The sequence below is a fragment of the Hyperoodon ampullatus genome (genome assembly GCF_949752795.1).
Source record: "Hyperoodon ampullatus genome assembly, chromosome: 2".
Taxonomy (NCBI): domain Eukaryota; kingdom Metazoa; phylum Chordata; class Mammalia; order Artiodactyla; family Ziphiidae; genus Hyperoodon; species Hyperoodon ampullatus.
The window spans coordinates 21,773,807-21,799,790 of record NC_136915.1 but is presented as its reverse complement, the minus strand read 5'-3'; the positions used below and the strand labels follow the sequence as shown (position 1 = coordinate 21,799,790).

General features: G+C 55.1%; 1 protein-coding gene across 4 annotated transcripts in view; it reads right to left on the bottom strand.

Moving 5' to 3' along the window:
• Positions 1 to 437: 437 nt before the first annotated feature.
• RPS6KA1 (ribosomal protein S6 kinase A1) overlaps positions 438 to 25,984 on the bottom strand; it is a gene marked incomplete at its 5' end in the record, with an annotated part of 35,976 nt that continues 10,429 nt past the window's right edge. The window contains 21 exons of one of the 4 annotated variants that reach the window (XM_079728362.1): positions 438 to 1,387; positions 1,726 to 1,863; positions 2,772 to 2,889; positions 3,171 to 3,247; positions 3,482 to 3,643; positions 10,452 to 10,610; positions 10,995 to 11,084; positions 11,306 to 11,431; positions 12,775 to 12,905; positions 14,364 to 14,466; positions 14,722 to 14,786; positions 15,740 to 15,828; positions 16,143 to 16,213; positions 16,591 to 16,733; positions 17,080 to 17,117; positions 17,845 to 17,951; positions 19,323 to 19,402; positions 19,584 to 19,664; positions 21,539 to 21,620; positions 21,892 to 22,008; positions 24,794 to 24,853. In XM_079728362.1, the coding sequence (XP_079584488.1) occupies positions 1,265 to 1,387; positions 1,726 to 1,863; positions 2,772 to 2,889; positions 3,171 to 3,247; positions 3,482 to 3,643; positions 10,452 to 10,610; positions 10,995 to 11,084; positions 11,306 to 11,431; positions 12,775 to 12,905; positions 14,364 to 14,466; positions 14,722 to 14,786; positions 15,740 to 15,828; positions 16,143 to 16,213; positions 16,591 to 16,733; positions 17,080 to 17,117; positions 17,845 to 17,951; positions 19,323 to 19,402; positions 19,584 to 19,664; positions 21,539 to 21,620; positions 21,892 to 22,008; positions 24,794 to 24,853 (2,160 nt within the window). In that variant the 3' untranslated portion in view covers positions 438 to 1,264. Of the gene's footprint in view, positions 1,388 to 1,725; positions 1,864 to 2,771; positions 2,890 to 3,170; positions 3,248 to 3,481; positions 3,644 to 10,451; positions 10,611 to 10,994; positions 11,085 to 11,305; positions 11,432 to 12,774; positions 12,906 to 14,363; positions 14,467 to 14,721; positions 14,787 to 15,739; positions 15,829 to 16,142; positions 16,214 to 16,590; positions 16,734 to 17,079; positions 17,118 to 17,844; positions 17,952 to 19,322; positions 19,403 to 19,583; positions 19,665 to 21,538; positions 21,621 to 21,891; positions 22,009 to 22,856; positions 22,992 to 24,793; positions 24,854 to 25,984 lie in introns of those variants that run through there. The other 3 variants (XM_079728360.1, XM_079728361.1, XM_079728363.1) reach the window with 3 other exon arrangements.

The following is a 25,984-nucleotide window of genomic DNA, read 5'->3' as shown; positions in this document are numbered from 1 at the left end:
CCAGGAAAACAATGACCTTGTTTTCTACTTGGTTCACCAGAATCTGGAACAGGGCCAGCATAGGTACTCAGAAAAAAAATTATTGTGTTAGGAAATGTCATTCCCCCTCTGAGCCTCAGTTTCCCCATCTATTAAACAGGGATAATAATATAATAGCATCTTCCTCACAGGGTTGTTAAGACTAAATGAGAAATACATGTAAGGCCCAGGCACGGTGCCTGGCAGGTCACTAGTGGCTAGTAATCCCATTACTATGATCAATACCATATTGGAATCCCTGACAGGAATGTGTGGGCAGAGCCAGCGTCCCACATGCTCCCCAACTGAGTTCCAAGCAGCTGGGCTAATTGGCCCTGGCCCACTACTTGTCACTGCCAAAGTCCTCAACACCCAATAGCAGAGGGGGCGCAAATCCAGGGATGACAAGTGGAGACAAGCGAGCTTCAACTCAACTGTAAGTTTATTAGAAAGGCCGTGGACAGATGAACCCTGAGTTACCAGCTGAGGAAGAAATGAAAAAAGCCCCTGCCCCTCTTGGCCTGCCCCACAGGCCCCCTGTGAACTCTGTCCTGTGGCAGACTCCAACAGAAGTCAGCCAAAAAGTGCTTTCCAGATGCTCCTTCAGGGGCTGCCCAACCTGACTGCAGAGGACCCAGTGGTACGGCCAATGTGGATGCTGGTGCCTGGAGCTGGGGGCCACGGGGCCTTGGTCCTCTCCTCTAGCAGAAAGTGGTTCCAGAACCCCCAACAGAACAGAACAGAAAAGGAGCCGATGGGGATAGAGCAAGTTCTGCTAAACAGCCAAGGGCTCTGGAAGGTGACGCTGGACTGCCTTGGAGGTGGGTGCAGATGGCTACAGATGGCCAATTGTAGGGGTCCCCCCCAGGGGGACCCTAAAGCTGCTCTAAGGAGTCTCAGCTACAGACAGCCCTAGTGTGACTCAGTGCCCCTCCTGGGGCTGCACTGGCTACTTCTGCTCCCAGAAAGGCAAATGGATCTTGTAAAAATCCATGGTGGTTGGTGCCATTTTTTCCTTAAAAAAAGACAAGAGTTTGTACAGTGAATCGATTTCAACCAGCAGAGCCTGAGCCGAGAAGAGTGCGTCCTGGGGGAGGAGAAGGCACTTCTCACGCCCTCCCCGGAGTGATCTGGGCCCCCTCGGGGCTCCGCTCCCTCTGGCCCTGTGACTCAGGCCCGCTCCCTCTGGGAAGTACGCTGCCTCCGTCGAGCTAGCACTGCCCTGCAGCCCGGATGCTCTGGCACCTCACAGGGTGGTGGATGGCAGCTTCCTCACCCGCCGCTGGGCCAGGATAGACGACTCGATGGGCTTCAGCTGAGGGGTGGGCTTGGAGCTGTTGAGCGCAGAGTATGTAGCTGCCATGGCTCCCTGGGAGAGGAGGTGGGAGTCAGTTCCCGAGGGTCGGAGGCGCATGTGCTCCAGGGCCAGGCCAGCCCCTCCCAGTGTTCCACAGCCCCCACAGGCCCCTGTTAATCCCGCCTTGGTGGTTCTTCATGGTCATCAGTCCTGCCTCATCCATCAGACTGGAGGCTTCAGAGCTCAGGGGCTAGGCCCCCTAGAGGACCAGGGGGGCCATGAGTGCACTATAGACACCCCTGCATGTCAGACTGGGGCTCCCTGGGAAGAGACACACATGGCATCTCCTGGCTCTGCCGTCCCAAGTCCCTGCCCATGGAACCTTGGCCTGGCAGCCTGGGTGGCTGTACCTTCACAATCTGCAGGTCCTGGTGGGATAGCTGGCTCTGGGGGAGCTTGTCTTTCTGGGTGATCCACGGGTGCTGCAGGACCTGCTTAGCTGTGAGGCGCTGGTGCGGGTCCACATGCAGCATCTTGGATACCAGGTCCTGGGGGAACAGCAGGAAGGGGTTGGTGGGAAGGGCTAGCAGGGGTGCACACAGCTGCGCCTGTAAGGCAGCCATCTCCTGCCATCTCCTGCCTGGACCCTTGCAGTGGCCCCTTCGATCCACTCCCCACACCACTCCACGGCCTCCCCGAGCACATGCCCTTCTTCAGGACTTCTTCCTGGAAGGCCGTTTCCTTTCTCTTTCACTTTCTAGAAGCCATGCAGGAAGGTGGGAAGAACCTAAGGCTGGGGTTGGGCAGGTTCAAAACCTGACTCCCCTGCTCATCAACTGCATCTCCTGGGCAAGTTACTTTAACTCTCTGAGCCTCAGTTTCGCCTCTGAGAAACGGGATAACAAAAATACCTGACTCATAAGGTTAATGCAAGGTGGCACTGTTCATTAAGGGATCAACCTCTGTCTGACACCGAGGTTCCCATGACTGGAACCCATTGCTAACAGTGAAAGCTCAAACGTCCCCTCCTCTGAGAAGGCCTCTCTGCCCGGTGGCCCGGGGCTCTGCTCATGTCTCCACTGCCTGTACCCCTGACCAGGAGGACCTGCCTCTCCGCACCTGGCATCTCTGTTCCTTGTGTGCAAGCCTGTCTCTCACCTCACACTAAGTTTCTCCACGGCAGGGGCTGTGATGATGCAGCCCTCTGTTCCCCTACAGGGCCCAGAACACGGGAAGGGCCAGTAAATGATCACCAAGTTGTTTCCAAACAAGGTGTTGGGGGGCAGTCTGCCTGGGAATCTTCCACTTGGAGAAATATGGCAACATAGGTTTGTGGGACATTCCACTTGGAGAAATGAGGCTGCAGGTCACCTGTTCGTGAAATGCTGAAAAGCCCTGGGATGGGACCCTGCCTCCCCACCCCTAAATGAGCAGGGTCCAGGCCTTACAGACTCACCTTGGCTGTGTCTGAAACCGTGTTCCAATTTCCCCCGCTGAGGGTGAACTTCCCACTGCCGATCCGGGTCAGGATTTCCTCTGGGGTGTCACTGGGTCCATTGGCAAATGGAGTGTATCTGGGGAAAAGTCCACCCAGTCTGGGTATAGCCTCTGGCCTCCATCCTGGGGCCAGGGGTGGGGAGGGGTGGGGGACTGTGTCTCCCCCTTCAGACGGGGTGCTCCCAAGAGTGGCACTTCCTCCTCAAGGTGGAGCTCCCAAAGGCAGGGCCATGTCCCTGTCTTCAGGCCTTCCTGAGGCAGGGCTGAGTCTCTCCCATCAGACAAGCACCACCCCAGCTACACTAGGGCTGGAGGAAGGGGCGGGGGGCCGAGGGGGGCAGGCCAGTGGGGAACTCACCCCGCCAGCATGGTGTACAGCAGGATGCCCAGGCTCCAGATGTCGCAGCCCTCATCATAGCCCTGGCGCTTCAGTACCTGGCAGGAAGGCAGGCAGGGGAGGGTGGTCAGTCTGAGGGGCAGTGGCGAGTGGCCCCATATGCTTGCCTGCTCCTCCCCGAAGGGTAGGACAAGGGTCCCAGGCCTGGGCTGATCCTCCCTTGGTACCTGGGCCAAGGCCACAGAGACAGGTTCTGGGGCCTCTGGAAGGGACACAAGGCTCCCCGTGCCAGGTCCCCTCGCTCTTGCAGCTGAGGAGGCCAGGCCACTCACCTCAGGCGCCACAAAGTTGGCGGTGTAGCAAGGTGTCATGAGGAGGCCGTTCTCAGCCCGCAGCTGCTTGGCAAAGCCAAAGTCGCAGATGCGCAGGCACTCAGGGTTCCCAGACTCGTCCACATACAGGATGTTGCTGGGCTTGAGGTCCCTATGCACAACCTGGGGGCAGAGGGCCCGGGTCAGTTCTCCATGTGGGCAGGCTACTGGTGGCCCAGGTCAACTGCCAGGGATGGGAGAGGTAGAAGATGGGCCCAGAGAGGGGGCAGAATCTGAGAGGGGAAGGGGCTACACAGGGGCCTTAGTGCTGCTGGTATTGCCGACTTGAAACTTCTAGGTCAATGTCTGTGAGGCAGCTCTAACTTCACTGTCCACACGGAACTCCTCAAATCTGCCGTCACAATCTTACCGGATGGCAACTCCATCCTTCGCATTGCTTGGGTTGAAATCTTAAGAGCCATTCTCAATTCCCCTTTTTTTCTCGTATTCCTCAATCAATCCCTTAGCAAACTCTGCTGGCTCTACCATTAAAATACATCCAGAGCCCAAGCACTTCTCAGCCCCTCTCCTGGCAGCATGCTGATCCCAGCCACAATCATCCCTCCCCTGGGTTACGGCAACAACCTCCTAACTGGTCTTCCTGCTTCTGACCTCACCCCCTACAGCCTGTTCTAAACAGAGCAGACAGAGCGATCCTATTAAATGTAAGCCAGATCATGTCCTCTCCAAGGGTTCCGCTCTCAAGAGGAAAAGTCTTTACGATGGCCTGATGGCCCCATCTCATCTCTCCCCTGCCCCCTACCCACATCCCTTGTGCTCTCTGGTCCTCTAGCACTCTCCTCCTTGCTCAGTTGGCTTTGGCCACACCAGCCTCTTTGCTCTTCCTTCAACATGCCAAGCACACTCCTGCCTCAAGGCCTTTGCACTTGCTTTCCCTCTTTCTGGAATACTCTTCCCTTAAGCATCTGCCTGGCTCATTCTCAGTTACTTCAGGTTTCAGCTCAAATGTCACCTTATCAGTGAGGCCTTCCCTAGACCATTCCATATAAAATAGCAATCACGGACTCCTTAGTCTCCTCATCCTGCTTTATCTTTTTTTTTTTTTTGCGGTACGCGGGCCTCTCAGTGTTGTGGCCTCTCCCGATGCGGAGCACAGGCTCTGGACGTGCAGGCTCAGCGGCCACGGCTCACGGGCCCAGCCGCTCCGCGGCATGTGGGATCTTCCTGGACCGGGGCACGAACCCGTGTCCCCTGCATCGGCAGGCGGACTCTCAACCACTGCGCCACCAGGGAAGCCCACCCTGCTTTATCTTTATCCATAGCATTTACCACCATTGGATATTTACTTAATTGTCTTCTGAACCCACCCACTGGAATGTAAGCTCCATGGGTGTTTTGCTCACTGCTGCATCCCAGCATTTAGAATAGTTCCCAGCACAAAGTAGGTATTCAATAAATAACTGCTGAATGAATGGATGAATGACACGTAACTAGTGAGGCCTTAAGCAAATGACTTTCCTCTGGCCCCATTTACTCATCTGTAACCTGAGGGGGCTGAACCACTCCACTTACTTGTCATGCACCCCCTCTCCCTTGGCATGGTTCTATTCATAGTCATTCCTCTAACTATCACCTAATTATCGACAACTCTCAGATCTCTGACACTAACCCAGAGCTTTCCTGAGTCCAGGCTCATATAGCTGCTTACCAGATGGCAACCACTGAATGTCCCATAGACCCTCAAACCCAATACATCCCAGACTAAACTCATTCTCACCCTCCTTCTCCTCCTCCCATGAGCTCCTGGTACTTCCTTGAGCATGGTCAAAGACCTTCAATGGCTCTCTACTACCTGCAAGATAAAGCCTGAAGTCCCCATCCTGGTGTGGAAGGCTCAGCTGTCCGTTCCAGCCTTTGTCCACCACATCCCTCAAGCACCCTGAGCTCAGGCCAGTGGGGGTTCCTTCAGCCATAAATAGCCGTATCTCTCTGTGGAACGCTGGCTCACCCCCAGCACCCAGCACAGGGACTCGCACAGAGCAAGTGCTACGTGAACGCTGTGCAATGAATGAATGAATGACACCTCTGAAACACACAGAGACCTTGCAGGTTAGATCAGCTGAGTCTCGCAGGTTAGTTGGCTTTATGAGATGGTTCTTGCATATTCCCCGTAGAGCCAGGCCAACAGGCTCAAGGGGCAGCTGCTGTGCACTCCAGCTGACAGTCATCATACAGCAACTCGGGTCCAGGTTTCAAAAGCAGCCAAATTACCAAACAAGAAAACACCCGCACTGTGGAGGCCAAATGCAGCCACTGAGTCAACAGGCTGTGGCTCTGGCAGAGTTGTGATTTCAGTCAGGAGGCAGATGGGCCAGAGTGTGAATCCTGGCTTTACCAGCAGTAGCTGTGTGATCTTGATGTGTCACTTAACCTCTTTAGTCCTTGGTTTTCTCACCTGTAAAATGGGGCTGATAAGAGTGCTTGGCCCCCCAGGGTTACAGGAAGGAGCATATGAGTTATGTACCAGAAATATTTAGCACAGGGCTTGGAAAATGGCAGCTGCTGTCATAGTAACGCCAGCACTCCCTGGGGCTGAACCCCACCATCATGCTGGACATTAAGATACAGTGAGTGCTTGTTAAGAAGCCCTTAAAAATTAGAAGACAAGAAGGGTAGGAAAATGAAGGGACAGATGCTGTCCAAAGCAGCATCCGATCACACACAAGTCAGGGGCACAGACTCTGGGGCCAGTTTAGCGATGAGGTTTTTACTTAAGCTCCCAGAACCTCAGCTCCCTCACTTGTAAAATGGGCAGAATAATACTAATAGCCTCTTCATAGGTTCGTTGGAACAGTTAAATGAGTTGATGTGCAAAGTGCTTAGGATCTGTCTGGCCTGTGGAAAGTGCTATGTGGAGCAGCGGCATCTCTGTCATCACCAGCACCATCGGAGGATGTGCATTAGGGCGCCTGTGACCAGCCACACACACACAAAAGGGTGAAGTTCTTCTACATAAATCATCTGGCTAAACAGAGAAGTCAAAGTGTGAAGCCCTGCTGAGTTCTCAGACAAGCTGTCCCCGGCATGCTGGGGCCCTTACAGAAACAATATGAGGGAAGCAAGAGACCTGAAACGGCCCACGTATTAAACAAAGAACTCTTGCAAAATAGATGAAAAAGGCAGACAACCCAATTTCTTCAAACGGACAAAAGACCTGAACAGACATTCCATAAAAGAGGCTGTCCAAATGGCAATAAACCCACGAAGAGGTGCCCAACTTCATCAGTCATCAGGAAAATGTAAATTAAAACCACTATGAGATACCATTCCTCATCTCCTAGAATGGCTGTGATTAAAAAGATGGAAAATACCAAGTGTTGGAGAGTACCAGAACTCTCACACGCTTCTGAGAGGAGTGTAAGTAGGTAAAACAACTTTGAAAAACTGGCAACATCTACTAAAGATGAATATACACACTGCACTATGACCCAGCAATTCCACCGTTAGGTTTACACCCAGCGTTAAAATAGGCAAGTGTTCACGAAAGACAAGTGTTAAGAATGTCACGGCGGCATTATTTGTCACAGTCAAAAAACTGGTAACAACTCCATGTCCATTAATGGTAGAAAGGACAGTTAAACTGTGGTCTATTCATACAGTAGAAACCACACGGCAACGAGAAGGAGTGAACTGCAGTCACACGACATCGCAGATGAATCTCAGAGAGTGCTGAGTGGCAGAAGTGAGATATGAAAGAGTACGTTTATATAAAATTAGAAGTTCACGGGCTTCCCTGGTGGCGCAGTGGTTGAGGGTCCGCCTGCCGATGCAGGGGACACGGGTTCGTGCCCCGGTCCGGGAGGATCCCACGTGCCGCGGAGCGGCTGGGCCTGTGCATCTGGAGCCTGTGCTCCGCAATGGGAGAGGCCACGACAGTGAGAGGCCCACGTACCGCAAAAAAAAAAAAAAAAAAATTAGAAGTTCACTTAGAATGGTTATCCTTGGGGAGGATGCAGGGACTGGAAGGGGCTCAAGGGGGTTGGGGGGAACTGGAAATCCTTCAGTTCTTGATCTGGGTGCTCGGTTACATGGGTGTATTCACTTTTTGAAGATTTATTGAATTATACATGATGATTTGTTTATGTGATATTTCAATAGGAAGGTAACATTAAAACAAATGGGAGGTCCCAGTGGACCCTGCTCCTGGTCAGCCCCTTCCCATTCCTCGGCTGTCATGAGATTCCCAGCTTCTAGACCACAGATGCTGCCGAAGTATAATCAGCCCCGAGAATCTCCCTCCAAATACCTCCAAGAGAGCTTCCCATTTCCTCATCATCTACCCCTGGTATTTGGAAAGGGCCAGAAACTTTAGAAGCCCATAGATTCCAAAATCCCACAGATTTTCTTTGGGCAAGAAACAATATTCTCCCATGACACCCCACCGAGCAGCTGTCTGTACTGGAGCTCACCAGCCCTCACGGAGGGTCTCACTACTTTTGGAGGCAGCTCCCACTCTATAAAGCCCTTCCCTGCTCTGAGTTGAGGGGGCCCACTGGGAACGCACTGCTTCAGCTCTGTCTTCTAAACCTTCTTTGGGTAACATTTGCTAGTACTCACGTGAGAACAAAACAGGAAAAGGAAGCACATTTACTGTCTGACCTGACATGTTTCCATATCAGTTTGTTTGCACTGGCCATTTCAAAAACCTAAACCACTTCAAACACGACCATTAACAGTACATGTGGTAAACAAACTGAAGCTCTGGTTATGAGGTAAAGATCTTTTTCACAAAACTTTTACTTTATTTTTACAAACCCTAATGGACTGATTCAGGCCAAGGTCCTGAAAGGCTGAAACCATTGCATGAAGGGTTGGTGAGGACCTTTATGATACACCTCAGGCCCACCCACTGCCCGCCACCCATTCACGCATCCCCAGACTGTGACCACCAACACGACTGATGACTAACGGGGGCAACGAGATGTTGGCTCAGGGACGTGATGCTTTGTGAAGTACACTGTGCCTCCCATGGAGTGTTTATTGATCCTTGATCCCAAAAAGAAGTTGAAGCTAAACCTAATTAAGACTTTGGAACACGTTGCAGTTTACAGGAAGTATAGGCAATAGAGAAACAATTTAAAATGATGCCATGAGGAAGCAAACAGACACATTCAGAATGTGGGACAGGGAATTCCCTGGCGGTCCAGTAGTTAGGACTCCATGCTCTCACTGTCAAGGGCCCAGTTTCAATCCCTTGTCGGGAAACTGAGATCCCGCATGCCATGCAACACAGCCAAAAATAAAAACCAAAAAAGATTTGGTGAATCTTGGGACTTCCCTTGCAGTCCAGTGGTTAAGACTCCGCGCTTCCACTGCAGGGGGCGCAGGTTCAATCCCTGGTCAGGGAACTAAGATCCCCCATGCCCTGTGGCTCAGCCAAAAAAAAAACAAAAAAGATTTGGTGAATCTTAAAGGGAAATGTTTTTCCTTGTACTATTCTCTTCTTTTTTAAAAAACTTTTTATTTCATATTGGCGTAAAGTTGATTAACAATGTGTTAGCTTCAGGTGTTCAGCAAAGTGATTCAGTTATACATATACATGTATCTATTCTTTTTCAAATTCTTTTCCCATTTAGGTTTTTACATTATATTGAGCAGAGTTCCCTGTGCTATACAGTAGGTCCTTGTTGGGTATCCATTTTCAATATAGTGGTGTGTCCATCCCTTGTACTATTCTTTTAACTTTTATATAGGTTTGAACTTTTTCCTCAATAAAAAGTGGGGAAAAATACTCCAGCAACAACAAAAAAGAAAGTAAGAAATTGAAAGAGGGAGAAGGAGGGAGAAGGAGAGGGAAGGAAGAAAAGAGGGAGGGAGTGGGGTAAAAATCTTGACAATTCTTGAATCTGGTTATGGGGGGTTCATTATTCTATTCTTGTACTTCTTGTATATGTTTGGAATTTTTCATACTAAAAAGTTAATGTTAAAAAAAAAAAGGCATAGCAATGATCTGGTCCTATTTCCCCGTAATGTTTATGTGGCCTTTTCCAGGGGCCTGCGCTGGACCATGGTGCTTCCCCGGCACAGCACCTCACTTCATGCCTCATCCAACCTGTGAAGGGGCAGCTCTTACTGTCATGAGTTTGCAGATGAGGAAATGGCTCAGAGAGGTGGGAGGCTTTCCCAACCTAACACGCAGAACTGGACAGAGCCAGTCTCATTCCAGAGCCTGCGTCCTTAACCCCCATACTGCCTGACCAGAAGCACCCTAAAATATCATCTCGTCCAGAGAGAAACTCACGCTGACTCTGTTTTCAGCTTTGATAGCCTATAAGGACTTTTTCTAGCTCCGCCTTGTGCAATGATAAGGACGAGTCCTACGGTTCGGACACACACTCTTCTGTAGCACCTGCTGTGTTTCCAGCAGCGTTTCCTCTTGCATCCACTTCCTCTGTCCTAATAGCCGAACCCATGGCCGGATTCACCACCCTGAAGCCTTGCAGCTTCCACAGTGATCCTGCTCGTTCCTAACTTAAAGCCTCACTCCCCATCTGTAGCCCTCCACCCAAATTCCTCAGTCAGACATTCTGGCTCCATTCTTCCTGGACTGTGTGACCTTGGGCAAGTGAGCTCACATCTCTGAGCCTCAGCCTTCTTACCTGGAAAGTGAGGCCAATAACAGCACCTACCTAACAGGGTTGTTGTGAAAATCAACTGAGATAATGTAAGGAAAGAAGTCAACATGACACCTGCCTAGGTCCTGAATAAATGTTCCTTTTCACAGTTTGGCGTCATCTCTCCCTCCCTCCCTCCCTTATGTCCATCCACTCGCTCCCTCACCCATCCCAAGTCTCCCCTCTGTCTGGCTGGCTGAAGACTGCCTGGGCCAGTCACGGTTCACACACTCTGTTTACGGTATGACCCTTGGCCACCCTCCACGCCCACTTGGTGCCCCCTACCCAAGACTTACCCCCTGGGAGTGCAGATACTCTACGGTCTTGCCGATGGTGTGCAGGACGAAGCTGGCCTCACGTTCCGAGAAGAATTTCTGCCGTAGGATCTTATCCAGCAGCTCCCCTCCCCGCATCAGCTCTGTCACCAGGTACACGTGTTTGCCATCATCGTACACCTGCCAGAGACCTCACCATCAGGCCCCTCCCGTTGATGCCAGACCTGGGCCCCTTGGCCACCAGCTCACCAGGACAGGAAGGAAGGAAGGACATGAGGCTTGGGCGTGTGTTCTGCTCTGTGCTTCAGTCACCCTGGCAGGGCCTTCACCTATCTGGGCCCCTGGACAGGATGCTGGCTCTGTCCTGGTGGGCAGGAAAGCTCTCAGAGACTGCCTGGGTCTGAAGTGGAGGGCACTTGGGTGCAGCCAGACCAGAGGCACTAAGGGGCCTCCCCATCCAGAAGCAGAGGAGGAGGATCAGAAGTCAAAGGAATGGCAGCCCCGAGACCAGTCCTAGAGTCAAGGGCCCCCGTCCCCAGCCCACTCTCAAGGACCCCCACTTACATCTTTCAGAGTGATGATGTTGGGGTGCTGCCCGTACCGCAGAAGAATCTCAATCTCTTCCGAGGGATCTCGCTTGCTCTTGTCGATGACCTGAGGAGAGGGGTGCACGTGGTGGTGTCCAAGGGACCGACTCCACACTCCCTTCCCGCCACAGAGCCCGCGCTGCAGGGCGTGGAGTCTCAGCCGCACACCTTTCACCCATCCACAGAGCCTCAGGCACCAACCCTCCCCCACCAACGGGCCAGGGCTACATAGCCCCCCACCTCCACCCCACCGAGCGGCCTCGGCCGAGACAAGGTCGAGAGGCCTACCTTGACAGCATACTCCATGGTGGTGGCCTTGTGGACGCAGCGCTTGCACTCGGAGTAGGAGCCCACACCGATCGTCTCTTTTACCACATAGCCGTCGGTAAAAACCAGGTTCTTTCCGTGTAGTTGCTGCAGGAGACCAACAGGTGGGACTGACCCCAAGCTCTAGGATGCAGAGGTCATCCCCCCAGAACCCAAGGCCTTGGCACTGTGGAGATGGCACCGGGCAAGAGGCTGGAGGCCTGGGGTAGAATGTTGGCTGTGTGACCTCGGGCAAGAATCTGCCCCACTCTGGGCCTGTTTTCTACACTATATGATGGGCACACTCACTCTCTCCAGGGTGCCTGGCTGCAGTCTGTGGTTAGTGGGTGCTGGAGGGGGCAGACAATAGGCCACAACACACATGGAGTGGTTTGAAGCTCCGAGAAGCCCAGGCAGGACTGAGTGGGATGCAGGAGTCCTGAGCCAGGTCCCAGCTCTGCCACTTACGTGGCCTTCAGTGAGTTGTCTCCCCTTTCCGGGTGACACAGCCCACCTCAAGGGGTGTCTCGAGGCTCTGAGACATTAACAGTATCAGATGCTGCTATGGTGCTGCGAGTGTGGCAGGCACTATTCCAAGCACTTTTCACCAGGTGACCCACAGCCCGTGGACGGCCCTGGTTCATGTCTCTTGTCCTCACATCCAGTCTGGTTTAACGTTTGTCCGCGACCAAGATATCCCAGGTGGATAATAAATCACATAGTCACCTTAACTTTACACACATTAACTCACATAATCCTCGCAACAATCCTTGGAGAAAGGTTTTATCATCACCCCCATTTACAGATGAGGAAACTGAGGCACTGGGAAGGTGAATGTCCCCTCCACAGTCCCTGACCTTGGAAGCTCTGACTCAGGCAGGGAGCTCCAAAGTCTACATTCTTTTTAATTTTGTTTGTTTATTGTTGTTGCTGTCGTTTTGTGGCCGCACGGCGCAGCATGCAGGATTCTAGTTCCCAGACCAGGGACTGAACCCACAAACCCCTGCAGTGGAAGCATGGAGTCTCAACCCCTGGACCACCAGGGAAGTTCCCGAAGTCCACCTTCTTGCCTCTCGACTCTAAATTTCCTACAGAGCCGGGAAAGTGTGTAAATGGGGGACAAGTGGAAGGAGACCCGAGTGCCACGCCACCCCCCGCCCCGCCGTCAGGACCAGCCAATCCCCAGCAGCACCACCCCGGGCACTCCCTGGCATTTACCCAGGCCCTACAATGTCCTGGCTCTGTGTCAGGAACCTCACAACCGTGTTGTTATCCCTGTTTTACAAATGGGGAAACTGAGGCTCAAGGAGGCTGGAGGCCCAATGGGCTCCACAGTGGCATCAGGGTTTGAACCCAAACCTATCCAAGTCCAGAGCCTGTGTTCTCAGCCGTTCTGCCTTGTGGCTTCTAGGTGGAAAAGGACAACTGAGCAGCAGCCCCCTGCCCCTCACCTGTACCACCGAGTGCAGGGGCGCCTGCGTGGCCCGAGGCTTGCCGTCATCCTCCATCAGGCCAGTGGCCACGAAGCTGAAGCCACGGAACAGCTGATGGGCACCAGCGCTGGGGGGGATGCCTGGGGAGTCTGCAGGGACAGGAGAGGGATGTAAGCCAGAGGAGGTACCCTTGACCCGAGGCAGCCCAGCAAAGTGGACCACAGGGGCTTCCAGACCTGCCTCAGCAGCTGGCCGTTGTGGCAGCCTGGGCAGGGCCCCTCATCCCCGGCCTTAGTTGGCCCATCTGCCCATGTGGGTTTAGACCAGCCCAGCCCTGACACACAAGGAACAGAAAGACCCTCACCTCCAACACCCGCCCAGGCCAAGGCACTTTATCCCTTCCTGGAGGCCTCCCTGCCTCTGGTCTGCCCCTTCAGGTCCATCTTCTGCGCAGCAGCCAGAGGAATAGTTCCAAGCACAAGTCTACCCGCTGCCTGTACCCTTCAAATGCTCCCCTCTGCCCTCAGGAGAGCCCAGCTCCTCAGCCTGGCAATGAGGTGCTTGAGAGCTCAGCCTCCTCTCTCCCCACTCCACAGCTCAGCCACGCCAAGCTTCTCAGATCCTTAAGGAAGACTCCGAGCCCCTGCACATGCTTTTCCTGCTAACTACAGTCCACTCCTTGTCCATCCTTTGAGGCTCAGCTTACACACTGTTCTCTGAGAAACCTGGCCTCATGCTGCTCCTCCAGCCTCTCACCCCATTAAGCTGCACTTGTCGTGCTGCCCAGCGCTGTCCTCAGGTCTCTTCCCCCACTACAGCCTGAGCCATATGAAGGCAGGGCCTGGGTCTGTCCTGTTCACCATCAATGCTCCCATGGCTGGCACACAGTAGGGACTTGGTACGTATTTGTCAGATCAACAAATAAAGATGGGACAGACTGCTTGGAGAAGTGCTAAGCTCCCTGACATCAGAGATGTGCAAGCCACAGTGAGAAAAGCACCCCCTCTGCTAAACCTGCCCCTCCAGGAGACCTTCCAGAACGAACACTCTTCCCCAGTATCTAGCCAAGATGTTAGGACTTACCAAGTTCCCTCCCAGAAGCCCCCTACTTGGCTTCTAGCAGTAACCCCAGAGACTGAGTGGGTCTATGGCTCAGCCCACGTTTCAGATGAGTCACTGAAGCCCAGTGGTCAGAGTAGCCAAAGCCGGTTCCCACACTTGCCCCTGACCTGTGGGCACTGTCACCTCTGCTGCCAGACCGTCTCCACCTCACGTGTTTGCCGGGTCAGATACTTTAGCCCTGACGTGAGTGTGAGCCTGATGTGTCTGGTCTTCCCAGTGGGCTGAAGATGCCCGGGGCAGGGGTCCCGACTTCTCTACTGTGGCCTTCACCCCCACCCCCTCACCCAGGCACAAAGAGGCCCATAGAGTCCCGGAGTGGGATGACCAGGCAGAATGAGATGGAGACAAGGAGTCAGAGACCCATCCACCTGTCTGCCCACACACCTGGGCCTGCCGCAGCCCTGACCACCCCTGTGCCCCAAGAGGCCCCTGACTCCCTGCTTCCCTCCTGTACCAGTCCAAGACAAACCGGACAAAGGGCGCACCCTTGGGCGTGCGGGAAGTGAACTCAGTGTCAAAGTAGAAGGTGTCATCGGGTTGTGCCACAGCCGGCTTGAAGGGTGGCTTGATCTCGCGCCGGTACAGCTTCTGCAAGGCGGGGCGGGCACAGTGGTCACCTTGGCACCTCCACAGCCTGCCAGCAGCCCCGTGCAGGAGTCAATAGCCTGGACGGAGCACAGGCTAGGCAGACAGGGCATGACCGCTTGCCCTTGGGAGGCCAGCCCATGCCTCCAAGGCCATGGTGTCACCTCTGCTTCTTATGGGAGGCCCTAGGCAGTAGAAGCCCCCTCCGACCACAGCTGAATCCCTGACTGGGGCTCTGGGGTGGACAGACACACTCACATTCCAGTCAATGGTGGAGTAGAAGGCATGCCGCTTGATTTCCTCTGCCCCGTCAGGGCCGGAGCCTGAAAAAGCCCAGAGGAGAGGTCTGCCCTGGGACGCTCTAACCCGCAGACACCCGCCCTGTCCTCCGAGCAGCCTCGCCTCACTGTGGGGCAAGTGGCTGGGCTCACGCTGCCCCAAATGCATCCAGCCATCACCCTGAGGCCTACTGCCCACTCAGCATTTTCACTGTCTGGAGCCCCTCTAGGAACAAGCTCCAATGTACTGACAGGAGAAGGAAAGCCCAGAGAAGAGAGGCCAGGCAACTTGCCCAAGGCCAAAGTCAGGACAGGCCGAACCTGTTCCGAGATCTGCAGGGGGCCCCCACCTCCCTCCCAACTCAGGCCTCATCTCTGCTGCTCTTATCCCATTGCCCTTGTCAGCCACTAGACAGGCTCTCACTCCATTCAAGCCCAGGGACCTGGACGGGACCTTACAAAGCTGGTCATGATCCAGGTGAACCCAGGAGCCAAGGAGCCAACACATACTGAGCAGCTGCTACAGGCACATTCGCGTGACTTCATTTAATCAACAGAGCTTGAGATCATTGTCCTCCATGGAGACGAGGACCTAGGGCTCTGGGGGGAGAAGTCAACTGCCTTGGGTCACTTCGCTCACAAATGGTACTGACTCGATCAACAAAAATTTGTGGAGGGACCACTGTGTATCGAGCAGTGGGGTCCTGTCACGGGGCTGGGACTGGGGCCTGAGCCTCTGACGCCTGAGCTCGTGCTCCTCCCGTGCAGGGCCTCTGTCCTCATCCCCAGGGGGAGTACAGATGACTCAGTTCCTGCCTTCCCCCTACACACAGGTCACCCCACTGCCCCAAACGCCACACATGGAGCCAGAAAGCAGGGTGGCCAGAGGCATTGTCTCCCCACACAAAGGACAAGGGCCCCTTTCAGCCCCCGATGTGGCCCCGTGGCCTAGGCCGCAGCTGTACCCCGCCCCCCTCCCCTGAGCTGGGGCTGCTTACCGAGCCGGTTGGCAGGATTCCGCTTGAACAGGGACCGCAGGAGGCTCTGGGCTTCTGTGCTCAGAAACTGGGGCATGCCTAGCTTTGCCCTGAAACGGCCCCCAGGTCTCATCAGGGCTGAGCTCCTCCCCAGAGGCCCCGTCTCACCTCCCACCTCTGTCCGCATCTAGTTTCCAGCTCAGTCCAGACAAGCCATCCTCAAACTCCCCTCCCAAAGACTCAGGGATTCCCCTCCCACAGGCCCCTATGGATGAAAAGGGAGCCCTAGAAAGCACAATGCTCAACCCAGAGGAGTGTCTCATTAATGGGGAATCTGAGGCAGGTGCAGGGTGTTACTCTGGTCCCCAAACTAGGGCCAGGCATGGAGGAGACCCTGAGGTGTCAGAGAGGGCCTGGAGCTTACTTCAGAATCAGTGTCATGGTCTCCTTCCGGTCCTTCCCCTGGAAGGGCAGGGAGCCCGTGAGCATCTCAAACTGCAGAGGACAAGGGTCTGTTCAGGCTCTGGTCCCATCTCCCATGCCTCCCACCTCCTCCCACCCCAGCCACTCAGCTCCATGCCTAGGAGGTCCGCCTGGATCAAGAACTGCGTCCGTCCCTCCCCACTCTGTCAATCAGACCACGAGGAACAGTACTAGGGGTCCAAAGCTGGGGAGAGGCCCAGCACAGGGCTGGGGGCTGAGCCTGGAATCCTTCCAAGGAAGGAAACTGCAGCTGGGTGGAGGGTGAGGCCAGCTTAGCTGTGAGAGGACAAGAGGAGAGCCTTAGAGACCATCAACCACCCCCTTACACAGATGGAGAAACTGAGGCCCAGAGCCTGGGCTGGATGCTTTACCCCTGCCTGGGCACTCACCATCAGCACCCCATAGGACCACCAGTCTGCACTGTGGGTGTGGCCCTGGCGGTTGACGACCTCGGGGGCCATGTACTCCACCGTCCCACAGAAGGAATAGGCCTTCTTCTCATGGTCAATGGCCTCCTTGCTCAAGCCGAAGTCTGTGGCAAGGAGGGCAGAAGACACACCTTCAGGACCCCCTGCCTTCCTTGCTGCCATTCCCTGCACACCTATCCCCCCTGCCCAGAGGCCTGAGGGCATCACCCCCATCACACTCAGGAGGAAGCTGAGGCCCAGGGAGGTTAGGTGACCTGCCCAAGGTTACACAGTGGGGAGATGGGATTCAAACCCAGGCCCTTCCAGGTCTGGGGCCTGGGCTTTTGACCGCTTCCAAGCGCCTGGCACAGCCTCTCAGAAAAAGCGGATCCCCTGGCACTCAGCCCAGGCCCATCAAGAGCCCATCCTGCCCTCCCCTGAAACCGGAGGGGTCAGGTGCCCTCCACTCACCAGTGAGTTTGATGTGGCCTTCCTCATCCAGAAGGATGCTGCAATGGAGAGATGGGAGTCAGGGCCCCCCAGCTGTGGGCCCTCGGTGGGTTCAGGGGACACCATGGGGCCTGTGGGGGCCGGGTCCAGCCCAGAGAAGGTGATCCACCCAGGGCCGCTCATCTGATGAATGGGCAGGTGGAGTGGGTGTTGGTGGTGCCCTGTAGGTGTGTTGCCTACCTTCTTGCTAATTCTTGAAACAACTGTGTGAGGTAGGTACTTTCATGGCCCCATTTTAACAATGGGGAAGCTAAGGCTCAGGGAGGTTAAATAACTCCCCTGGTCATAGAGCTAGTAGGTGGTAGAGACAAGATTTGAATTCGGGTCTGCCTGACTCTAAAGCCACATCTCATTCCACCTCAGCACCTGCCCCTGGCTCCCAAGTTACCACTTGAGGATATTCAGATGTTAAGGAAAATTCTAGAAAAGGCCATATCAAGGAATGACCTTCAATGGTGGCATCTCAGATGTCACACTGGATTAGCAAAAAAAAGTAGGCAACACCCAGGCACAGAGGTACCTGGCCCTTGGTAATGGCATTACTAGAGATCAGGCAGCCCCTCGGGTGAGCCTGCTGCCTCCACCACTCTGCTCCACCCACCCGTTCATGGGGCAGCCCATCAGGCTGGCTTCGTCCCCCAGCAGGCTGGCTCTGTCCTAGAAGAGGCCCCAGGGCCTGCCTCTGTACACCCTAGGGAGGCCGGGCGCGGCTGGGCCTTCACTCACTTCTCAGGCTTCAGGTCTCTGTAAATGATGCCCAGGCTGTGCAGGTGGTCCAGGCCCAAAGCCAGCTCGGCCAGGTAAAATTTCACATCCTCCTCCGTGAACATAACCTGCAACAGGCGGGAGAGGGCTTCAGCTGGGATCGCTTCTTCCTCAGGAGCTGGGTCACTGGGCAGTCAGCAGCTTCCCAGTCCTCCTTAGAGAATCCAGTGCCATACACCCTTCTCTGTATGAAGGGGTCTGAAGAATAAAATGACTAGCATCCAAGTCACTCATGGTAGCACTGAAATGCAAACAGCGAAAGGCTGGAAACAACCCAAGGGTCAAGCAGTAGACTAGAATAAACTCTCTCCCCCACATAATGGAGTGCTATGCAGCCATAAACTAGAACAAGGATTCCTCCATGTTCTGATATGGATCCATCTCCAAGACACACTGTTGTGAAAAAAGCAAAATACAGAACAGTATATACAGAACAGTACTTTGTATGTAAGAAAGTAGGGTCAGGATTCAGAACACACAATGAATTGGTTTGTATTTCCAAAGAAACGTGGGAAGCTTAGATAAAAACCATTAAATGTTTATCTGGGGGGGGGTGGTAGAGGGGGCTGGAGTGGGAGGAAGACTTCTCAATGAATATTTTCTTTTCAATCACATATTATCTATTTAAATGTTAAAATAACATTTAAAAAATTTAAAAAGTTTGGTTCTCTTCTAAAGTTTAAGTTGTATTAATGGTCCCATTTTTATATTTGGCTCAAATTCTTTTTTTTTCTAATAAATTTATTTATTTATTTTTGGCTGCGTTGGGTCTTTGTTGCTGTGCGCGGGCTTTCTCTAAATGTGGCAAGCGGGGGCTATTCTTCGTTGCATTGCATGGGCTTATTGCGGTGGCTTCTCTTGTTGCAGAGCACGGGCTCTAGGCACACGGGCTTCAATAGTTGTGGCATGTGGGCTCAGCAGTTGTGCCTCACGGGCTCTAGAACATAGGTTCAGTAGTTGTGGTGCCCAGGCTTAGTTGCTCCACGGCACGTGGGATCTTTCCAGACCAGCGCTCGAACCCATGTCCCCTGCATTGGCAGGCGGATTCTTAACCACTGTGCCACCAGGGAAGTCCTCAAATTCTTTTATGTGAGTTCAAAATCCTTTTGGTTAACTGGACATAATGTTAAAGCATCTAGCTTTCTAGGTGGATTTGGGCTTCTCTGCATCTTTCATAGCCCTGCCCAGAGAAGCCCTGAAAGAATGGAGGTCAAAGAGGTTAGAGCCACCCTTAGCTTCCTGGAATCAGGGCAGCATCAGATCCAGAGCCTGATTCTCCTCAGACCATCTTGGGGGAACCTCTCAGAGGTTTTGCCAGGGAATGGGCTCTGTCCCAGGGTAGGTCAGGGACTGCTGGGCAGGTCTGGGGAGTCTCAGGTTGAGGTCTCACTGTCGTGCCAGCTCCATCCTGGTGCCCTGGCAGTGGGGTGTCAGCTCACCTCTTTGGAGAGCCGTGTGAAGAGGTCCCCGCCACGCAGGAAGTCCAGAATAAGGTAGAGCTTGCCCTCGGTCTGGAAGGCTGGGGAGAGGGGAAAAGGCCATGGTGGAACCAGCTGGGCCCTGGGCCCTGCCCCTCTGATCCCAGCTCCCTTAGCCTGCTGGGTGGCAGACAGTGCAACATACAGGGAAGGCAACAGCCCACCAGCAAGGGCAAAGGCTGGCAGGTAGGGTAGGAGCTCAACTAGGGTCTGCGGTCTCACCGTAGTGCAGCTTCACCACAAACGGGTGGTTTACATCAGCCAGGATGTCTCTCTCCATCTTGGTCCGAACGCGGTCACGCACTGGTCAGAGGAAGAAGGCAGTTACCAAGGGTCTAGCCACCCAACACAGCTACCCCCAGCCCTGGCTAAGAAGGACTCTCTTTTCTACTTGTTCCTCATGTCTCTCGGCAGTGCCCAGGGCTGGCCCTTGGTACCCTGCCCATCTCTCTAGCCCTGTCTCTTGCCATGCCCCGAGGAGGCCATTCAATCCAGCCAGTCTAAGCATCCTGTTCCTTGTGTGCCCTTAGCCTCTGCCCCCGTGGCTCCCCCTGGGGTGCCTTCATCAGCCCCCTCTCCATCTGGCATAAAAATCCCCAATTCCAGTCTAGGGCAGATTCTCCGGGCCTGAAATTCAGACTCATGGGTCTCAGCAGGCATCCCACAAACACTTTTTTTTTTTTTTTTTTTTTTGCGGTACGCGGGCCTCTCACTGTTGTGGCCTCTCCCGTTGCGGGGCACAGGCTCCGGATGCGCAGGCTCAGCGGCCATGGCTCACAGGCCCAGCCACTCCGCGGCATGTGGGATCTTCCCGGACCGGGGCACGAACCCGTGTCCCCTGCATCGGCAGGCAGACTCTCAAGCACTGCGCCACCAGGGAAGCCCCCCCACTTTTTTTTAAGGAGTAAAAGTCCCGGGACTTCCCTGGCGTTCCAGTGGTTAAGAATCCGCCTGCCAATGCAGGGGACACGGGTTCAAGCCCTGGTCCAGGAAGATCCCACATGCCGCGGAACAACTAAGCCCGTGCGCCACAACTACTGAGCCTGTCCTCTAGAGCCCTCAAGCCACAACTACTGAGTCCACACATCGCAACTACTGAAACCTGTGCGCCTAGAGCCTGTGCTCCACAACAAGAGAAGCCACTGCAATGAGAAGCCGGTGCACCATAACGAAGAGCAGCCCCCGCTCGCCACAACTAGAGAAGGCCCACGTGAGCAACAAAGACCTAACACAGCAAAAAATAAATAAATTAAAAAAAAAAAGGCTACTCCCATGTGAGCCCACACCCTTTGAGGCTACAACCCACACTCTCCTGGGCTCCCTGGTCATAGCACCAACTGCACCGCGCTGCAGAGTCTTCTCAGCCTCTCCTGCCCTAGCCTGGGAGCCCTTCACAGCATTCTTCTCCTCCCACCATCCCTCCCGGGGAAGGACTCCCATCCCTACCAGGCTGGCCGTGGGGCACCACTGCTGCATCACCCCACAGACAGCCCTTTGTGGCTCCATGACCCCAAGGCCAATACCTCCTATTCTCCGCTGCCCCCCAGCCCAGCCGGGGCCACTTCACTTGGTCAGTGGCCACACTGGTTCCCAGGCTGGTCAAAGAGACACTACCCGGCCCAAAGCCCACTTCCAACCACCCTCACGCCCTCTGCAAGTCCAGGGATTCTAGACCTGGGCTCAGCTCCCTTCTCTGAGTCCATGCATCTCTGCGGCCTTGCCTTGACCCACCCTCTCCTACCCACCCAGCTGCCTCCTTTCCCGGGTTCCCTCCTCTCCTCTCACGCCCTTCTCCACCCCGAGACGTCTCCCTCTGACTCTCCTAGCATTGCGAAGCAACTCTGCTGACAGCACAAGGCCCCCCGCAAACACAGTGCACTCACCCCCTGCCTCCTTCCAGGCACCTTCAGCTACAGTCAGCACTTGGCTTAAGGGGAGCGGGAAGGGGTGGGGTTAATCCCCGGAAGTCTGTTCTTCTGAATGGACCCTGTCTTTGCCATCAGCTGAGGTGGGGGATAAGGAGCGGCTGAGAATAGGCCTGTTTCTCTACCTTCAGACCAGGTACTCCTGGTGACAGAGCTATCTCCTCCATCAGACCCAAGGCCCTTGAGAGCTGGGCTGTCTCCTTCAATCTGTGCCTAGCCGGGGCTCCGCATGGGGAGGTACCCCCCACTCACCTTTCAGTGTCGCCTTCTTTAGTACCTTCATGGCATACAGGTGCCCACTGTCAGGCCGGGTGACCTTCCGCACCAGGAAGACCTGAGAAGGCAGCGGCGGGGAAAGCAGGGGAGGAGCTGGGCAGGGGGCCGAACACATCAGCTCCCACGTGCTCCAGGTCCCAGGCTGACCTCCAACTTCCCTAAGCACCAAGTTGACCTTGTGTCCCCACTGGGTACCACAGTGACCTCTCTCCTCCTCCCCTTAGACCCATCAACCCTTGCCCTCTGATCTTTTAAGCTCCAAGGTGACCCTCCCACCTGTCCTCTGACATGACCAGCGCTGCCCTTCCAGCTGTGGGCTCAGGACTCACTTTGCCAAAGGATCCCTGGCCCAGAACCTTGAGGAGCTCAAAATGGGATGGGTCGGCCTTCTCAGAGCCAGCCTTGACATGGTGCGTGATGGAGATCTCCTTGAGGACGTCCTCATCCTGATGGGGGAACAGAGCTGGTGAGCACGGTGGGCCCCATTCAGGTCCGCATAGGGCATGTCCCCCCATCCAAGTCTACTCCCACCGGATCTCAGCAGACAGGGTCCTGCAGGCCCCACCAGCCAGGTACCCTGACAGGGCCTCCCAGTTCATCAATAGCAGAAGCCAGGGAGGGTCAAACTACCAAGGTGCCAGGTCAGGTGAGCTCCTGTACCTCCTCCTGCTCCAGCCTGTTCAGGTCCAGAGGGATGCCCAGGCGCGGCCAGGTAGAGGCAAGCCCAGGCTCTGGCTGAGGCCCACGAACCTGCCCCAGGTCCTCCCTGTGTGGCTCCCCTCCCCCCTGCTGCAAAGGTTTTGGGTTTGCCACAATAGGAAGTAGGGTTTGTTCTCATACTGGGAAGGCACAACTGGGCTTTTGTTCCTGGTCAAGATGGAAGATGGGCTCTCTCTGGCTAGAAGGACAGGGCTGAGATACACAAGAACCCAAGAGTCACCTCAGACTCCCCCACCAACCGGGTAAGTGCCAGTCTGGGGTGGGTAGGAGCTAAGGCCAGAGACTCTATGGTCCACCCTCTGAAACTTCCTTCATACAAGTCTACTAGAAAGCCCTTGCCATGTCCCAGTTGTTCTAGGACCCCTCTGCTCTCCCTCCAATCTGTCCATATGGCCCTGGAGCCCTGAAGTGCCTCCTCACTTCCCCAGAAAGCAAGTCTGGGCAGGGTCCAATCGCCCAGTAGGGACAGGCGTGGGCAAGGAGAGCCCAGAGCCAGCTGAGGCTAAACTGGCTCCCAAGGCACCTGCTCCAAGGGCCACAGTCAGGCCAGGCCCAGACATCTGGGCACACTCACCGAGTCCTGCCTGGGGCCAGAGCCAGGGCCAGGGGCAGGCAGAGAAGTCTGGCTGATCCTGGGCCGCTGCTTCCTGGGCAGCCAGGGGAGCAGGGCCCAGAGCCGCAGACGGGGCAGCTTGGGATCCCGCTCCATCTGCCTGGGCTGGGCCGAGGCACCATGGCAGGAGCAGGCAGCGACCGGGGCTGCTGCGGAGGTGGCCAGGCCCAAGGCGGATGTGCAGGGTGAAGGCGGGGGCTGGGCCCAGCCCAGGACTGCCAATCACTCAGGGCCTGTGGTTTCCCAGCTCCCTTACCACGCTCCCTTCCTCTCTCTTCCCCCTCCCCATTGCCTGAGGGCTACCCTCTGGCCCTCCTCCCCATCCTCCCTGTGGGCCTTCAAAGGGAAAGCCCCATGCCAACCCAGCTACTGAGAAGTAGATAGGTACCCAACAGGGAGAAACAGGCAACTAACATGTAGAGGCAGATAAAGAGGGACACCCAACAGGCAGAGACAGGCATCCTACAGGTGAAGACAGATGAAGGCGGGCATCCAACAGATGGGTAGGAGAGTCCACATGCCCAACAGGCAGGGATGGATAGGGGCACGTGCCCAACAGGCAGAGGTAGGAAGAACACACATCCAACAGGCAGAGACAGATGGGGACATGTACCCAACAAGCGGAAGCAGGAAGGGACTCATACCTAATAGGCAGAAGTGGACAGAGACTCATACCTAACACGCAGAGGCAGATGAGGACACATATCCAACAGGCAAAGGTAGATGGGGACATGTACCCAACAGGCAGAGACAGATGGGGATCCAACAGGCAGAGGCAGATGGGGGCCTGCACCCAACAGGTGGAGACAGATGGGGACATGTACTCAACAGGCAGAGACAGAAGGGGACACGACCCAACAGGCGCCCAGCACGTGACATGTACCGAACAGGTGAAGACAGACACTCATGAAGTGGAGACAGAGACAGGAGCTCACCAATAGAGGCAGGTGGGCAGCAGCCAGCATCAGTGAGGCCCAAAGAGACTGACAGATACCCAGGGCACACACTCAGGCAGGAAAGACACACAGACACCCCGAGAGTCAGACTCTGGACTAAAGGGAAGACCTCCAGGTTCTTGCTGGTCTGCCTGGGGGCAGGAAAGCAGTGAGGGGACATCACCTGAAAACTCCCAACACTTGGGAGAGCAGTCTGGTATTTGTGGCAGACTCATCTCTGAGGAATTCCATTTCTCTGGAGTTTCCTTCCCATGCTATGGCCTGAGGGGCCCAGGATCAAGACACTGGAGACCGAGATGGATGTTTCCTAAGTGCAAACTGATGGCTTTGATCCAAATATCCCAAAGCTGTCATCCCCCACTTCAGGAACAAGAAACTGAGGCCCACAGGACAGTGACTCACCCAGGCTCAAAGTGAACAGGTGATAGAGCCAGCTCAAACCCAAGTTCTTCCCCTGGTTACTGCCTGGCCTGGGGTCAGCAGACCTCAAGTACCAGGAAAGCGTGGGCAGGTAAGTCAGCCAGAGCCACGTCCTGCCTTTCCAATCCTGCACCCTCCCTTAGTACCAGGACAGTCTGGGGACTTCCCATTCTAGATGTTGACCCTCAGAGACACAGCCCCATCTTCAGGGGACCCTGAACAGCCACAAAAACTGCAGTCACAAAAAGCTGCAGGCTAATCAGGCCCCTGAGTGTAACCCAGTGGGTGGGACAGGCAGAAAGCCCAGCTCAGAGAGGGGCTGGGGAGGGCCAAGACCACACAGCAACCTCTACCCACCCCATTCTGAGGTCTGAATCTCCACCTGTCTGCCTCTGACTGAGAATACTCCCTGGGGACACAGGCAGTCACCCGGAAACCCCAGGGGACACAGCCACCCCCAAACCCATTCCTTGCCCAGAGTCATGACAGACCCCGCTGGAGGCAGGTCAACCCTCTGCTCACCTTTCTGGGACAGGGGAGTGAGTCTCTCTCAACTCTGGGGAAATCTGCCGGGGTCTGCATGGTAGGGCCCAAGCTGGCGGCCAGAAGGCCCAGTTACTCCCCTTACTTCTGCTTTTTCAGCTTTCCTGGCCCAGAAGGCAGGGTCCCTGACCCCCTCCTTCTCACTTCCCCCTCTGCAGGGAGGAGGGACAGAAGATGGCTTAGGCTCCCCTGCTAAGGAGGGGACAGTGCAGACCCCAAACCCAGGGCTCCAGGGTGGGCCCAGAGAGACACCCCTCATCTCCTCTGATACTAAGGAAAGGAGACTAGAACACAGCTAGAAGTTACAAGGAGATGAGGCAGTGACACAGTGGGTACCCCACACCTGCAAACATCCCCTGGAGAGAATGGGGGGCAGAAGTCACTAAGGCTACCATCTCTGACTGTCCCGGTCCAGAGCATGGGAAATCTTTCCCCCGTAGTGACCTTCCCATGGCTGGGCCCACCCAAAATGGCAGCCCACAGAGCAGGCACCACCCTGCCCTAAGAAGCCTGCCAGCCCAGGGCCCTGGGACGGGCAAGGGGGCAGAAGGCCCTAGCATGGACCTCACAGAGGCCTGAGAGGAGGAGCAGGTAGCCATGGGGCAGGGGTTGACCAGGCCCAGCCCTTTGCCACATGGCCTCACCACATCACTGACACCAGTACACCCACAGAAACTGACACACGCAAATGCACACAGTCCGATGATCGGAAACCATTTCCACAGACATCCCCTATGTGGAAACGCTCCCACGTACACAGAACTTCCCCTTCCAGTCCCCACAGGGCCTCCAATAACTGCCTGATGACGGCCTGCTGGGTGTTGTGAAAGATGCTTCCTTAGACTGAGGCCTCTCATTGTACTCCAGCTTCTTCTGGAGCGTCTGGGGTCTGGAGGCTGGGGCAGTCCTCAGAGCCCCAAAACTCTCTGGTCCAGTGCCGGCTGGGCCCCCCCAACCCTTGCATCCCTCAGAAGCAAACGAAGACTCTCCATGGCTAGCAGGGTACAGGAAGGGGCAACAGGAAGGAAACTGTCTCGGAACTGCCTTCACTGAAGGGAATGTGCAGGGCCTGTGAGGCCACTGGTGGCAGGAGTAGGGAGGACAGCACCAGACCCCACCCCCTGGTCCCTGCCCCATTCCCCCTAGAGATACTTCCTCTTATTTACTTCC